Source organism: Azolla caroliniana, unplaced genomic scaffold, assembly GCF_043228905.1.
Source record: "Azolla caroliniana isolate FFs.n. ecotype wild unplaced genomic scaffold, voAzoCaro1.0.p SCAF_9, whole genome shotgun sequence".
NCBI classification, from domain to species: domain Eukaryota; kingdom Viridiplantae; phylum Streptophyta; class Polypodiopsida; order Salviniales; family Salviniaceae; genus Azolla; species Azolla caroliniana.
Genome location: NW_028230444.1, coordinates 2,805,256 through 2,821,579, shown reverse-complemented (window position 1 = coordinate 2,821,579; position 16,324 = coordinate 2,805,256). Strand labels below are relative to the sequence as shown.

General features: G+C 38.1%; 4 protein-coding genes across 6 annotated transcripts in view; 2 read left to right on the top strand and 2 right to left on the bottom strand.

Moving 5' to 3' along the window:
• LOC147859857 (histone deacetylase 2-like) overlaps nt 1-2,364 on the bottom strand; it is an 8,365-nt gene extending 6,001 nt beyond the window's left edge. The window contains exons 1-3 of the mRNA XM_087324974.1: nt 2,184-2,364; nt 2,020-2,075; nt 1,045-1,162 (exon numbers count right to left, since the gene is read on the bottom strand). Of these exons, the coding sequence (XP_087181100.1) occupies nt 1,045-1,162; nt 2,020-2,075; nt 2,184-2,318 (309 nt within the window). The 5' untranslated portion in view covers nt 2,319-2,364. The remainder of the gene's footprint in view (nt 1-1,044; nt 1,163-2,019; nt 2,076-2,183) is intronic.
• LOC147859855 (uncharacterized) overlaps nt 1-11,030 on the bottom strand; it is a 24,956-nt gene extending 13,926 nt beyond the window's left edge. Inside the window, exon 1 of the mRNA XM_087324541.1 lies at nt 10,964-11,030. Coding sequence (XP_087180667.1) covers nt 10,964-11,015 — 52 coding nt within the window. The 5' untranslated portion in view covers nt 11,016-11,030. The remainder of the gene's footprint in view (nt 1-10,963) is intronic.
• LOC147859856 (pentatricopeptide repeat-containing protein At3g03580-like) lies at nt 4,923-8,411 on the top strand. The gene is made up of 2 exons (XM_087324555.1): nt 4,923-8,091; nt 8,202-8,411. The coding sequence occupies exon 1, from the start codon at nt 4,923-4,925 to the stop codon at nt 7,938-7,940; it is 3,018 nt and encodes a 1,005-aa protein (XP_087180681.1). The 3' UTR covers nt 7,941-8,091; nt 8,202-8,411.
• LOC147859854 (pre-mRNA-processing factor 19-like) lies at nt 10,776-16,324 on the top strand. 3 transcript variants are annotated; one of them, XM_087324543.1, is made up of 19 exons: nt 10,823-10,892; nt 10,933-10,949; nt 11,088-11,173; nt 11,290-11,361; nt 11,641-11,703; nt 12,292-12,378; nt 12,463-12,601; nt 12,741-12,862; nt 13,038-13,154; nt 13,698-13,793; nt 13,874-13,933; nt 14,017-14,091; nt 14,229-14,333; nt 14,478-14,594; nt 14,697-14,774; nt 15,337-15,433; nt 15,540-15,591; nt 15,729-15,799; nt 15,893-16,324. In XM_087324543.1, exons 2-19 carry the CDS (start codon nt 10,937-10,939, stop codon nt 16,000-16,002), a joined length of 1,560 nt encoding a protein of 519 aa, XP_087180669.1. In that variant the 5' UTR covers nt 10,823-10,892; nt 10,933-10,936; the 3' UTR covers nt 16,003-16,324. The 3 variants fall into 3 exon arrangements, with proteins under 3 accessions (XP_087180670.1, XP_087180668.1, XP_087180669.1); XM_087324544.1 differs by having other exon boundaries at nt 10,776-10,949; nt 12,744-12,862; XM_087324542.1 differs by having other exon boundaries at nt 10,777-10,949.

The window sequence follows — 16,324 nt, the reverse complement described above, 5'->3', positions numbered from 1 at the left end:
CATTATCTCCCGCCATCGAAGGTGCTTCCCTCACTTCGCAAAACCTCTCCATTCTGGATCGGCCTATGCTAGAGTTTCATGCCCTTCATAGAAATTCTATATTTGGAGTTTCGCTATTTTGTTTTATGAGCTTAGCTGTAATATGCTTCCCCAAACATAAGTTCCATATGGTGGCACATTTTCTTAAGTTCATAGTATTGTGCCATCACGGCTTTCGTTCTCCTAGGTAGATATTGATCCCATTCTATTGACTCGGTATGTCAATGCCAAGGTATTCAAAATTGTGAACCACTTGAATTCCCTCCCCTTCATTGTACACTATGGGCTGAACTTTCAGATTTATCAATTTGGTTTTAACGAGCCACTGTGTTAGCACCTATGTAGCATATCTAAAAGCTTTTGCGGTTTCAGATTAGAATGTATAGCATGTGCATTCAGAAGGAATATTTGTTGGACTAGATTGTGTAAACGTGTTAATAATGGGTTAGAGATAGGTTGTCAAAAACAAAATATACTCCCTAAAATGATTGTTGATGGATAATATATTTATTAGAATCTTGTTTAAACTTCACAAACAATGTGTCAGCTGTACATCAGAGAGACTTGATAGTTTTCAACTTTTCTCGTCCATTTGTAGTGTTTCTTGGAGTAGATTCTGTTGATGCCACTATTCCAAATCTTATGTGCATTATAAAAGTATTGATTTCATGGATATGTCGATACCTTAAATATTGAGAAGAAATGAGAGTACTACATCAATTTCATGAACATGTCAAGTGGATAATTCAAGGATCTACTCTCCTTCCATCGCTAATATGAATTCATTACAATGTATATTCATCTCATAAATATCCCAATGTTAAGAGCATAGAAGTCATTAAGAGGCTAGAGACATGCCACTTTACCATACAGCCTAGACAGGATATGGTTTGGACATTCTATGGCTAATTGCTTCTAATTATTGGCTAATTTACATTAATTCAAGATTAGAGAAGTCCTCCTAACAGCTAAAGACACTAAACACTGGAGGTGATAAGATGGTACCACAAGGAGATCATCTTCTGTGGCAGCATTAGGTTCCACGATATGCTTATCATCCAGCATCTGTTTCCTCACGAGAAAATCCTTAATATGCCTCCATTTTGATGAATCAAAGGGATGCCTGTGGCATGTACATCATGGAACAAAATCAAAGAGATTTCTCCCAAATGAATTCTCACTGATTTTCAAACAAAAGCAAATGAAGATCCTCAAACTGCTCCATTTGGTTGAATTAATGGAATGAAGATCCTTAAAGAGGAAAAAAACGAAAAGATTTTTCGCAAACTAATTTCCCAGATTTACAATGAATACCAAAACGAAAATCCTTAATATGCATCCATTTGGATGAATCAACATGAACAGAATGGCATGAACATTAGAAACGAGTCAAAAGAAAATTTTCCCAGACGAATTTCCCTATTTTCTATGTAGAAAAAAATGAAATTCCAAATATTCAAAGGAATTACTGATCCCAATGTTGATTGGGAGTATGGCAGGAAATTAACAAAAGAAAATCAAAAACATTTTTCTCAAACAAATTTCCTCAATCTTCAACAAAAACAAACCCTCCATTTGATGTATGATCCAAATCTCCACAAGGATGGGATAAATACAGAGAAACAAGCCAAAATAGATTTTGCAAAAGAAATTTCCTCCGTTTCCAATGAAAGTAAAATTCTTAAAATGTCTCTGATTGGATGAATCAAATATGCTTAATCCAGAACTACACAAAGATGTCACATGAATGTTAGGAAATAGATCAAACATATTTCCCAAACTAAATTTTCTCAGTTTTGAACTTTTTCTCTAGCACGAACAAATAGTGATGAAAATTAAGAAAATAGTCCCTCTCATTTTCTTTTCTTTCTTTCTTTTTTTTCTTTTTTCAAATCTCTCTATACTTTCCCCGTATGTATTATTCCCACGAAAGAAAGACAGATTACAGAGAAAAGAAAAGAGGAGATTTTTTTAACTTACAGTTTTTCCAAGCCGAGAAAAGCAATGTTATAAGAAGATGAGTAAATCAAAGGGACCTGAAAACGGGGAGGACCAAAGACATCAATCAAAAAGAGAGGAAACAAGAAATGGCAGGAATTGAGAGTTCCGTTATGGTTTATCCGAAGATGAGGCAAAGAACATACCTTGTCGGAGGAAATGGGGAAGTAGAGCTTGCTGGACTTGATGCGTCTGAGACAATCTGATTGAGAAGAAGAAGAAGAAGAAGAAGAATACGAGATTTGATCCATCTTCCGTCTGCATAGAATGGGAAGGTTCATTATATCACACTGTTTGAATTCATGTGATATGTATAGTTGAAGCTTTGGAGCTAAATATGTGTGAACAGAGAATGAATGATGCATTTCTTTCATTCTTCTGCCCAACAAAAAAATGGAGAATGAGTCTGTTGGGCGTCGGGATTACGATTGCTGTCTCTGGACATTCACTCTTTTGTCCGACAAAAAATTGGGGAATGGGTCCCTTGGGCGTCGGGATTACGATTCTTGTCTCTGGACATTCATTCTTTTGTCCGACAAAAAAAATGGGGAATGGTTCCCTTGGGTGTCAAGATTACGATTACCATCTCTGCACCTCTCGACATTCATTCTTTTTTGTCCAACGAAAAAAATCGGGAATAGGTCCCTTGGCCATCGAGATTACGATTTTCGTCTCTGCGAATACTTTTGTAAGTTGTCTCTGTCGGCATCCTTCCCCATTTCGTGTCTTGCTTGGAACTAACACCACTATTGAACCCTCAACCCCTCCCTCCATGCATTGTTGCTACCATTTGTCTATTTGTTTGTCGGCTCCATGACATTTCGGCCCTTGCTACCACGTTGTTTACCCCCCCCCCCCAACCCCCCGGTTGTCTATTGGTTTTGTCCATCGACGAATGAGTTGGTTTCTCCTTTCCTACTTCCTCGTTGGTTGGTTTGTCCTTGGGGCATATGCATGTCATCTTTTTATGACTTTGAATCCGTCTTATCTTCCCTTGACTATGGACTATCACTCGATTCTTCCTCAATGCTTTTGAATCATTTGCAAGGAAGAAAAAGATTCAAAAGTGTTATCAACTCTTAGGTCTCGCTTACCACCTTGCCCATTAATGCATGTTAAAGTCAAGCATTAGGGCAAAGAAAGCATCAATTTAAAGGTTGATTTGAATGGTCGGTGTAAGCTAACATATTTGATGTGAAGATAATGATCAAAGGTGATTACTCTCAGAATTTAAGTTAAAAGCGATAAAATAATTAATATTATAGTGAAAGACATTGAACATTGATGAAACATGAGCATATGGTTATAATGGGTGTCACTTGGTCATTTGCTACTAGAGGGTAAAAGGTTAATGCATGGAATGTTATGCCTCCTTGTTCCATGTGATGATCAATAATGAACATCATCATCAAACCATTCTCTAGCAATGACAAAATTAGGAAAAACCAAAACATGGAGATGATGCCTCGCATGCCATATGGTGGTCAAGAACAAACAAACGAGAATTGTTGGATGGATGTAGTAAAACATTTACTACCAAAGTTGAAACACAACAATCATGCCTTTGTAGGACATAAGCAAGTTAGCAACAAAGATTTGACAATGACCAAGAATGGATGATACGTGGCCATGGGAAGAAAACATTTTACGAGAATTCAAGAATGACAATCATGCATCGTAAAGTCAACAAAATGAACGAGTGACATGAAATTGAGAACGGGCATCACCAAAATAACCTTCAATATGAGAAGATGAAGCAAAGTGTCAATGTCAGTGTGTGTGCCCATGCCACGATTGAGTGAGGAATGAGAGGTTGAGAAGGAACATTGCAAGGAAACAATGATTTGTTGTTTACCAGAATTCAAACACGATGAAGCACTCTCTCTAACGGGTGGTTCACGATAAATCTACTGACCATGGCCGAATGTGCTCATGAGGTGCCCATCACTTGTTTGAACTTTGTATATGTACTTACATACACACACACACACACACACACACATACATACACACACACACATAATCACACACACACACACACACACACACACATATATGTACATGCATACATGCATGCATACATAATACGACGTTGAAAATTGCTGTCAATCCAGACAAAGGTGGGAGATCAAATTGTCGATTCGCCCCGTTTCCTGCAGGAATTAATCGAATGGCGGCTTCAATGCGAGAAAGATTAGGCTGTGCTCTTGTTACAAAATTGACGAGAGAGAGAGACAGAGAGAGAGAGGTCATTCATCAAGAATGATTAATGGAATTCTCAGGCGGCATTTCCTACCCGTTGGTTCATGAATGCCTAACATGAAATGCTGTTCAAAGAATTGTGGCACTGTAGAATCTTGCTTGTTCACATACATACATGCATACACACATAAATGCATGCATGTACCCATCCATAAATACGTAACAAACATACCGACATACCTATATTTTACATAGAGAGAGAGAGAGAGAGCTCATTGGCATGCAGAATAACTCCGATGGACAGAGTTCCGGAAAGGAACAATGGTGTGGAAAAAACATGGTAATTATATCCTCATTGCAAACACCAAGAAGGTCCATCATCAGCAATGAACTCAATAAGGAGGATATTGCTCGTTTGGGCTTTCTCAAGGCATTAGCGAAGAAGAAGGATCTTCGAGCAGGTACTACTCTGCACAATGAAATTCGAAGAAAAGGATTGCTTGAAAAAAACCCGTATTTGGCTACCACTTTGATAAGTTTGTGTGCAAAGTGTGGGGTTATGTCAAAAGCACAACAAGTGCTCGAGGAGATTCCTTTTCAATATGTGGTATCTTGGAATGCATTAATTTCTGGATATACCCAACAAGGGCAAGGACATAAAGCATTGAATTGTTTCGAAAAACATGGTAATTATATCCTCATTGCAAACACCAAGAAGGTCCATCATCAACAATGAACTCAATAAGGAGGATATTGCTCTTTTGGGCTTGCTCAAGGCATCAGCGAAGAAGAAAGATCTTCGAGCAGGTTCTACTCTGCACAATGAAATTCGAAGAAAAGGATTACTTGAAAAAAACCCGTATTTGGCTACCACTTTGATAAGTTTGTATGCAAAGTGTGGGGTTATGTCAAAAGCACAACAAGTGCTCGAGGAGATTCCTTTTCGAGACGTGGTTTCTTGGAATGCACTAATTTCTGGATATACCCAACAAGGGCAAGGACATAAAGCATGGAATTGTTTCGAACGGATGCAAAATGATGGCATTACTCCAAATATGGTCACTTTCGTTTGCATTTTGAAGGCTTGCGCTAGTACTAAGGCTATAGAGAAAGGTAAACAAATTCATGATGATGTTGCAAATCGGGGCATTTTAGAGAAGGATATTGTGCTTGCCACTGCTTTAGTGGATATGTATGCTAAATGTGGTGCCCTTGAAAAAGCACTAGAAGTTCTAGAAGGAACACAAGTTCGAAACGTTTTCTTGTGGTCTGCTCTAATAGCAGGGTATGCCCAACATAGGCAATGCCATGAAGCATTGCATTGCCTTGAAAGGATGCAAAGGGAAGGCATCTCTCCAAATGAAGTCACCTTCATTTGCATATTGAAAGCATGTGGAAGTACCAGATCAATAGAAAAAGGGAAAAAGGTTCATGATGATATTGTGATTAGGGGTTTGCTTGAGACTGATATCGTGCTTGGAAATACTTTGGTGGATATGTATTCCAAATGTGGGATACTTGTGAAAGCACATGAAGTCCTTGAAAGCCTTCCGGTTCGAGATGTAGTATCTTGGAATGCACTAATCTCAGGGTATGTTCAACATGGGCAATACTACGAAGCATTGCACTGTTTCGAATATTTGCAATCTGAAGGTCTCTCTCCCGATGCAGTCACCTTTATTTGCATCTTGAAGTCTTGTGGTAGCTTAAGGGATATAGAAAAGGGCACACAAGTTCATGACAAAATTTTGAGCATGAACTTGATACTGAAGGATATTGTGCTTAGCAATGCTTTGGTGGATATGTATGCCAAATGTGGAGCTCTTGCAAAAGCATTAGAAGTGCTCAAGGAGCTTCATGTTCGGGACATAGTCTCTTGGAATGTGATTATTTCTAGTTATGCCCAACAAGGACAAGGTTATGAAGCCCTGAACTGTTTTGAACAGATGGAAAACGAGGGCCTGTCTCCTGATGCAATCACATTTCTTTGTATCTTAAAGGCATGCGGTAGTACAGGAGCTATAGAAAAAGGCCAAAAATTTCAAGCTAATATTAGGAGGAGAGGTTTGTTGGAGAAAGATTTAGCACTTGGTAATGCTTTGGTGGATATGTATGTTAAATTTGGGTCACTTATGAAAGCTGAGCAAGTACTCATGGAGCTTCCTATCCGAAGTGTAGTTTCCTGGAACTCTCTAATATCAGGGTATGTTCTACAGAATAAAGGCCAGGAAGCACTAAAGTATTTTAGAAGAATGCAAAGTGAGGGTATCTTCCCTGATGAAGTCAGTTTCATCTGCATCGCAAAGGCTTGTGCAATCGTGGGGAATATAGAGAGGGCAAAACAGATTCACAATGAAGTTATGAATAGGGGCCTTCTTGAGAAGGACATGGGACTTGGCAATGCTTTGGTAGACATGTATGCCAAATGTGGTGAACTTGCAAAAGCTCAAGAGGTGCTTGAATTGATTCCTGTTAGAGATAGAATCTCATGGAATGCACTAATTGCAGGGCTTGCTGAACAAGGGCAATGTGATGAAGCAATTAACTGTTTTGAATGGATGCAAAGTGAGGGCCTCTCCCCAGATGTGGTCACCTTTATTTGTGTTCTGAAGGCATGTGCTAGTACTGGAGCGACAGATAAGGGTGAACAAATTCATGAAGAGATTATAAGTAGGGGTTTGTTAGGTAAGGATATTATGCTCAACACTGCATTGGTTGATATGTATGCCAAATGTGGAGTTCTTGAAAAAGCACAGCAAGTGCTTGACGAGTTTCATGTTCGAGATGTAGTTTCTTGGAATGCTCTAATAGCAGGATATGCTCAACACGGACAAGGCCATAAAGCGTTCAACTGTTTTGAGCGGATGCAAAATGAGGGTCTCTCTCCAAACGAGGTTACTTTTGTATGCTTTCTAAATGCATGTAGTCACTCAGGGCTATTAGAAGAGGCAGAAATGCTTTTTGGGAGAATGACTGAAAACTATGGAATTACTCCTAGCTTAGAGCATCATACATGTATGGTGGTGGCCTTTGGATGTGCGGGGCAATTTGATAAGGCGATGTCTGTGATTAAGGTGATGCCATCTTCTGATTATCTTGCAATTTGGCTTGCTTTGTTAGGTGCATGTAGGAGATGGGCAAATGTGAAGCTTGGAAAACTGTCTTTTGATCAGGCAATACAACTAGATATTAGTTGTGCTGAAGCTTATGTCCTTATGGCAAATATATTTGCAGCTTGTGGCAGCCTAGAGGATGCAGATAAGATTGAAGCTATGAGGCTAAAATATGCTGCTTGGAGGAAGCAAGAAAACTGTGTGTGGGTTGATGCCAGGGGAAATGCACATTCATTTTCTGTTGGTGATACGAATCACTTTCAAAGTAAAGCTATACATGCAAAGGTAAAATCTATTGTTTTTGAGATGTCCCAAAAAGGATATCATTCAAATGTACATTTTGCCTCCCCAAAAGGAAACTCAAATGACCAAAAACAATGTGGACATTGTGATATGCTTGCTGTTGCTTGTGCTCTTATCAATACTTATGAAGTGGAAACTATATATGTTGTGGATAACATGTACATGTGTCAAGATTGCCATTTTGCCATTTCGTATGTATCAAAAGCAGAAAAGAGAAAGATCCTGGTCAGAGATCGAAACCGACAACATGTTTTCGAAAGAGGAAAATGTGCTTGTGGAGGCTGATATGGAATGAACCAAGAACTCGTTTGGCATACATATCTTGGGAGTTGCGAAAACAATCTTTAAATTCCTGAGTGTTTTGAAAGCTTTTGTTCGACTTCCAACTTATCATAATTCATGAATCTCACTGACTATCTTCATCCATAAGGAGCAAGTTCTATGGAAATTTTGAGTGATTAGTGATGGGATCATGTTAACATTTTGAGTCATCACTCACTAGGGTATGGTTGATCATGAATCTCTATCTTCATCCATAAGAAGCAGGTTCTCTGGCAAATTTTGAGTGATTCATGACAGTGATTAGTGATGGCATCATATTAACATTTTGAGCCATCATTCACTAGGATATGATTGATCATGGGAGACAACCCTCCCCTCCTCCCCACTCCAGCAACATGTTGGAAAACAAGCAACATGCAATGGAAGAAAAAATATACATATATGGATGGGAGAACATATATTTCATAAAGGAGAGGGGCAGGGGTTGCAAAGGCGTAACAACTTAAAATGTGCTCCTTGTAGATATTATATTTGATTGTATTTTGGCTCTCTCTCCTTTCTAAACTCGATCCTTTTTAGCTCAACCCTCGTTATGGCCCCTCTTCGATTTTGACTCGTTTACATTTGGCAAAGGTTCAATTCAGCTTAAACCAGTTTGGCAATCTCAAACTCAAGTTGTTTAAATGAATTGAAATGTGAACTATAAAAAACTAAGCCTTGAAATTGTAAAAGATCTCATCAAACCTGAATGAAAACATGAGAAAATCCAAATTGAACATATGTGCACTTTATTACTAGCGATATTAACTCATTTGTACTCATTTTAACAATTTAACTACCAAGGTTTAATGGGTCTTCTTACACAATTTTCCTCTAACATGACCAAGCATATATTCATACCACATACAACAAATACTTAATTTTAATTGATTAAGTAAGTTAGGCCTTTCACATCAAAACAATCCATTTAGGCCATTATTTCCATGGATGGGATTGAAAATTTGTGGATCAAAGAAACTTTGCACAATGTGGCATTTTGGAATCTTCATTGATAAAGTACTCTCTCCACACTAGAATCATTAGGTAGGGTTGGATCAACATCCATGCTAGAGTCAATATCAAAAGTAGGTACATGTGTCAAACAACCCTTGATCGTTGTAGTGCTAATCATTCGGACGAGTTTCCCTCTTATCACAAAATACTTACTAATTGAGGTACTTGTAGCTTGCTTAAGCAACTTAGTCCTCATGTTCAAACACTGCAAAACGACCGTAGAATACACATAAACCAATCCATGCATCTACAATTTACCAATGTTACCAAGTTCATAAAGGAAGGGTTCAAGTTCTTAAGATTCGTACACTTGGTTATGAATGATAGAAATATAAATAATGAGAGAGAAGGATTAAGAGGTTAACTCGAGTTCTCAAACGATCCTAAAAGCTATTCCATTTGAAAAGAGCAACATCTCATAGTTTGAAACACTCCTTGATTAGGAAAGCACGAACTAATGATGAGCAAAAGAATAAGATCAAGGAGAATATGGATTAAGAGTGCTTAACCAGACCAACTACTCTCAAGAGAAGGACATGAGACAAACATAAAATGCCATCGGTGTTCCATACCACTAAATATTGCCTTAGGTTATACCTTGGTTGTTGAATAGCATCCTACGAAGAGAGATTAGCCTCATTGATAGAGTCTCGACAACAATTCAATTTGTTGTGAACCAAACACATGAAGACTCCCAAATCAACACCTCATCCACAGTGTCATAGGCCCCTCTGGGCTTGTCCTAGATCCTAGGATAATTGTTTTTTGAATTATCATACCCTTGCTCATTAAAACGACAAATTAAACTAGTTTGCAAGGTTATCCAATAATAGATATGAGATAAAAATTAAAGAAAGACTCCATTATCCCATATTTGGGGTGAGAGATGAGTACACTTAGCTTGAAAACTAAACGCGAGGATGGTTAAGCAACGACAATGCTACAGAAAAAAACAAAGGGCGAGGGAAGAGTACAATAAATACAATTGGTGAGATGAAGGTGTGTGGTGAATCTGCACATCACTAGTTCGCGGTCCATGATATGTAGGAAGACTCCACTCCACAGATGCCCTTATATGAACCCAAAAACCAAACACCCGACTAGTTTGTGAAAGAACACTTGTTCACACACAACCTACAGAGATTTAAGTTAAAACTTAAAACATGTATACATACACGTACACATACACAATCCCGTACACATACACATACACATACACATACACATACCCGTACTCGTACTCGTACTCGTACCCGTACACGTACACGTACACATACACGTACACATACACATACACATACACATACACATACACATACACATACACATACACATACACATACACATACACATACACATACACATACACATACACATGCACATGCACATGCACAGACACACACATACTCGTACTCGTACCCGTACACGTACACGTACACATACACGTACACATACACATACACATACACATACACATACACATACACATACACATACACATACACATACACATACACATACACATACACATACACATACACATGCACATGCACATGCACAGACACACACATACATAGACACATACACACACATACACAGACACAGACACATACACACATACACATACACATACACAGACACAGACACACAGACACATACACACATACACACATACACATACACATACACATACACATACATACATACACATACACATACACACACACACACATACACATACACAGACACAGACACAGACACATACACACACACTACTACCACACACACTACCTACAGAGATTTAAGTTAAGCAAGGGCTTTCCGCTTCCATTCCTCCTCCTCCCCCCCTCCCCTGCTCCGAAGAGGAAGAAGAAGTTTTCTGTGGAGAGATCGAGCTGTGCCGAGGACGAAGGAAGTTTTCTGTGGATAGATCGAGCTGTGTCGATATGTTCTGTGCAAGTAAGTCGCCGTACCTTTCTTTCTTTCTTTCTCTTCTCCTGCGGCAATTGCTGTTATTCTCTCCATCTCCCGCTGTTTCAATCCTGCTAACATCTGCGTCTTTCGTTTTGGTTTTTCGCTTCCCCTCCCTCCCTCCAGTATCAGGCGTCACGCCTGAAGAACCCGTCGTTTGCGCCCGCTCTGGTCTGCTCTTTGAGAAAAGACTCATCGAGAAACATATCTCGGCAAGAAGAAAAAATCACGCTTTCTTTTCATTTCCCTTTCGAAATGATATCTGTGTTTTCGATCTGCTTTTTACTGTGAAAAAATTTCTCATCATGTTAGTTTTTTTTGTGTGCAGGAATATGGTGCTTGTCCGGTCACTAAGGAAAGCCTTTCTGTGGAAGATCTTGTGCCTATCAAGGTTAACAAGGTAAACAAGAGCTTAGTTTCAGATTCAATTAGTATACATACGTAATATATTGTATTTATATCTATATATGTGTATCATGTTGTACTTATATCTATTTATGTGCATGATGTGTATGTGTATGCATGTGTATATGGGTACATATGTGTCATATATACATATGCATTTTTGTGTATGTATGTATGATTTTTTTGTGTATAGATATACGTGAAAGTTTATATTCTCCTGAAATATTGCCTATCTTCAATTCACTATCACGTTTTGTTGTTTTTTCTTCTCTAGGCTGTCAAGCCAAGGCCATTGCAAGCTGCCAGCATTCCTGGAATGTTAGGCCTTTTTCAGAATGTAAGTTACTCGATAATTCCCTTTCATGAATTTAAGTCAAAGGTACAAATGGCAATATTGAGGCTTTAGTGCATCCATATGATGCACTCATACTTTTAGTGAAATATCCCTAAACACATCTGCACAAGTATGTTTTAATGTGTAAGTTGGAAGTTTCTACAAATTCCTATGGTGGAAGTTATTGTGAATACTTTTATTTTGTTCCTTAAAGCTTGGGCTTTTCAGAATGTAATTTTTCTATGGCTTTTTCAGAAAATTAATTCAAGGTTGAACAGCCGTAGAATCCTTTGAATGTATCTTTGCTGTAATTATAGTTGCAAAGGCTTTGTATGCTATTGACTTGGTTAGTTCCATTCCGTCAGATTTCATGCATGTAGAGGGCCATCCTATCTGAGTTTCTGGCTGTTTATAATTAGTTGAAATTTATATAGACTTCTGTGCATAAAATTAACATCCAGATGGGTCTTTTTCAAGTAAAATTGCAACTTTGACTTCTCATCTCTATTCCATTTCTTGTTAACCGTGATTAAGTGGTAAGTCTGACAATGGTAGATAACTATAAGCAGGACATCTTTGATCTCTTTGCAGGAATGGGATGCAGTTGTCTTGTCAAATTATGCTCTAGAACAACAATTGCACGCAGCTCGGCAAGAGCTCAGCCATGCTCTGTACCAGGTGAGAACAAAAATTACAATGTTCTAATTAACATGTTCATCTCACTCAAGGCATGAGCAACAATATACTAAAATTCCTTTTCAGCATGATGCTGCTTGCAGGGTCATTGCAAGGTTGAAGAAAGAGAGAGATGAGGCTTATATCTTACTTGCTCAGGCAGAGCGGCAATTGCCTACTATATCTTCTATTCCACAAACATCAGCATTAAGCAATGGAAAACGAGGTTTGTTTCATGAATATTCTCTATTTACTATCATTGAGCCATCTATATTTGAAGTTGTTGGAATTTTCAAACATCATTTTGCCACATGAATGCCCTGACCTAAACAAATAGGAATCTCAATATTCTTTTGTCATTCCAGCAGCTCCAGAGGAAGAGCAAGCACCTGCAGGTAAGAGAGCTCGTCAAGGAGTCACTGCTGACGTCATTAAGGATCTGACTGAATGCAATTCAACATTATCTGCACAAAGAAAGAAACGACAGGTTTTGTATCAAGGGTTTTCTATGACATTATTGGGTTAACATCAAATAGTTATAACCTTTCTCAGGTCTCATGAGCCATTGTTGTATTTTTAGAGATTTTAATTTGTTTGTTTGTTTCTACTTCTTCATAGCTGGATAGTTATAATCCCACTTCATGTATTATATGTTAACGCAGGTTTCCTCCAATTTGGCTTCTCCAGAAGCTTTGGAGAGTTATACACAACTATCCAGCCATCCTCTCCACAAAACAAGCAAACCTGGCATATTGTCAGTGGATGTGCAACATACAAAGGTTTACAGCTTTCTAGCCATATATTTGTGAAAGACTTTGAAATACCTGAGTTTTTCTTTATTTCCTTGTTTCTCCACATGCACCTATGTTTTTACTTTTTGCCCAAATACCCTTGATCAGCCTTATTGAGAAATTTTGGTATATTGTCATAGGATGTGCAACATACAACGGTTTACAGCTTTTCAGTCATATAAGTATTTTGTGAAGACTTTGAAATACCTGAGTTTTTCTTTATTTCCTAGTTTCTAGTGTTTCTCCACATGTCCCTATGTTTTTACTTTTTGCCCAAATAGCTCTGTTGAGCAAGGATAAGGTTCATTCATCCATTTTTTCTCAATTGTACATGTATTTGAGCAATTAGATCCCCGTTTCCTCTGTTACTGGGTCGACATAGGCATTTGGCAAAATAATGAAAGTTTGGGGAAATAAAGAAACAATTCGGGGTATTTGAGGAACTAAAGGAAAAAGTCATGGGTGCTTCAGAGTTCCCTATATTGTTTGGTTTTACGAATGTTTTAATTTGATCATATCTGATGGCTGCAGGATCTGATTGTGACCGGTGGGATGGATTCTAATGCGGTAGTTTTCAATCGGATTTCTGGAGAGATATTATCAACTCTATCTGGACACAGCAAAAGGGTTTGTTTTACAATATCTTGTTGTGATGCTAGAATGTATTGCCAAATTATAAAGTTTACAAATGTTGGAATTGTATGCAGATAAATAGTGTCAAATTTGTTCCAAAGCATGGATATGTTTTGACTGGTTCTGCTGACAAGGTTGAGACTGAAATGCTGAATTTCACATGTTATCCGTTCATTTTTGAGGATCATCTATGTGCTAACCTGGAACTACTTAACAGACTGTAAAGATATGGGAAGGAAAAGATGATGGATCATATGACTGCAAACACACACTACGAGACCATACAGGGGAGGTTGGTCCTATGTTCTTCATTCTTTTCATGTTTATTGATGCTTTCATTATGATTGTAGGAAATTCGAATGTTTTTTCATCTAATGTTTTCTCATACTGTTTCCCAGCTCATTGATTTATATGCATTATGTGTTTTAGGTCCGTGCTGTTACATTGCATGCAACAGAGAATTATTTTGTGACTGCATCAGCAGACAAAAGCTGGTGCTTTTATGATCTTTCTTATGGGGAATGCCTAGTCCAGGTCAGCCATCTTAATGCTTGCATTTGTGCTATACCTTTTATAAGCCAATATAGAAGTTTGGACCTTTGGTTGTCCGTGGGTATCTTCGTAAAATAAAAATAAAAACTGACCCTTGAATCTAATTAAATAGAACTTTCTGTGCAGGTGACCGAGTCTACAATGCAGGATGGCTATACATCAGCAGCATTTCATCCTGATGGGCTTATACTAGGTATGGGAACGGCTGAGTCTCTTGTTCGAATTTGGGATGTGAAATCTCAGGTATGTTTCCTGGACAATGTGAATATTTCCATTCAATCTGACGTGCTTTCTTTTCCAAGGATATCCAGAATTAAAGTATGTTATTTTATTGTTATGCTCCAGGCTAATGTGGCACAATTTGAAGGACATAGTGGACCTGTTACTGATATATCGTTCTCTGAAAATGGCTATTTCCTTGCGGTGCACAACTTCTTCTGATCAATACTAACTAATAATTGATTTCTTTTCAGTGTCCTAATTTATTTTTCTGGGTGCAAAAAATAGAGTTGTGGTGGATGGAAAACATTGGTATATTTAGGAATTTTCCTAGTTAATCATGGAGCTGGGTAGCTATCTGTATGCTCTTAAGTGAAAAAAACATTTTGCAATTGTAAATTTCGATGAGTAGGTTGGGTTTAAGATAGAAGCGAGAAGTTTAGAATAAAACAGGGAGCTTGTGGATGGTTCTATTGACTTCCCAAGATGGATTTGTGCAGACATATTCCCATGATAAGTACATTTGTGATGCTTGACATTTGTATTAGATCTGTTGCTTGTTTCCATTCCTTCTGCAAATTGCAAAAGCTTTATAATATTCACAAAACCATCTAAAAAGATGTGACTTTGGAAAGGTCTAGCAGCTAAGTTTAATACAGTAGTACCCATGAAAAAGCTGCAATTTGTATGATTGTTTGAAGTTTTCATGCCATGCCAAGTGGTTTGTTGGTAATGATACCTTACATGTATTGTTGGATTCCTTCAGACAGCTGCCCAGGATGGCGTAAAGCTTTGGGACTTGAGGAAACTAAAGAATTTTCGCTCCTTTTCACCATATGACTCTAATACACCAACTAATGCTGGTGAGTCGGACAACATTTCTATCTGCATGTTGTCCTTTTCAGTTTGTATCCATGTACTCCATTTATAACTAGGATGGGCTGACATATATTGTAAATGCATCTACAGTGGAGTTTGATTTCAGTGGGAACTATTTGGCCATAGCTGGGTCAGACATAAGGTCAGTTTTTCTTTAAATGTTTTCTACTCTGCATTGGTAAAAGTCAGGTAATTCTTCAGCTTGCTATAAATTCAGAATGTTTTAAATCACATAACTTGACAATGGTGATGTACATTTATTATATCCTTTTATTGCAGGATCTACCAAGTTGCCAGTGTCAAACAGGACTGGAATTGTATCAAGGTCCTTCCTGATTTGTCTGGCACAGGTAATGTATTTATTTCCATGTAAAATTGATATTTTTTATTAAGTTTGTGTCTATAAAAGAGATCTCACTCATTTTGTGAATTTCAATTTACAGGTAAAGTTTCATCTTTAAGATTTGGGCCGGATGCAAATTATATGGCTGTTGGAACCGGTGATAGGAACTTAAGAATATTTGGTGTACCATCTGCCTCAACTGAGTTATGAGTATAGTTTCTCATGAGAGAGGGTGGGGGATGATTTTACATGCTTTCTTGGCTTACAGACATATTTGGCTGTCACAATCTGTCTGCAATGAAAGGTTTAGCCTTGGCTTCTTTCCTTTTTTTATCTTCGGCCGAATGACCCATCTCCTTTTACTGATTCTTTTCTTCGAAGTGCAATGTCCCTGATGTTTTCTAGCAGTTACGACTCTTATTGGAGCCTTTTCCTTCATTGAGATGGTCCCTTTTTGTACAAGTTATGCTATGAGCAAGGCAGTCCGTGTACACCGATTTTGATGTTAAAATGAAATACTGCATCTTTGATC

Bases quoted from the DNA above. Each gene is read 5' to 3' on its own strand.
- LOC147859856 (XM_087324555.1), top strand. From the start codon at position 4,923: ATGGTAATTATATCCTCATTGCAAACACCAAGAAGGTCCATCATCAAC.
- LOC147859854 (XM_087324542.1), top strand. The intron at 12,379-12,462 runs GTGAGAACAAAA...ATTCCTTTTCAG, and splicing joins TCAGCCATGCTCTGTACCAG to CATGATGCTGCTTGCAGGGT. The intron at 15,800-15,892 runs GTAATGTATTTA...TTCAATTTACAG, and splicing joins TCCTGATTTGTCTGGCACAG to GTAAAGTTTCATCTTTAAGA.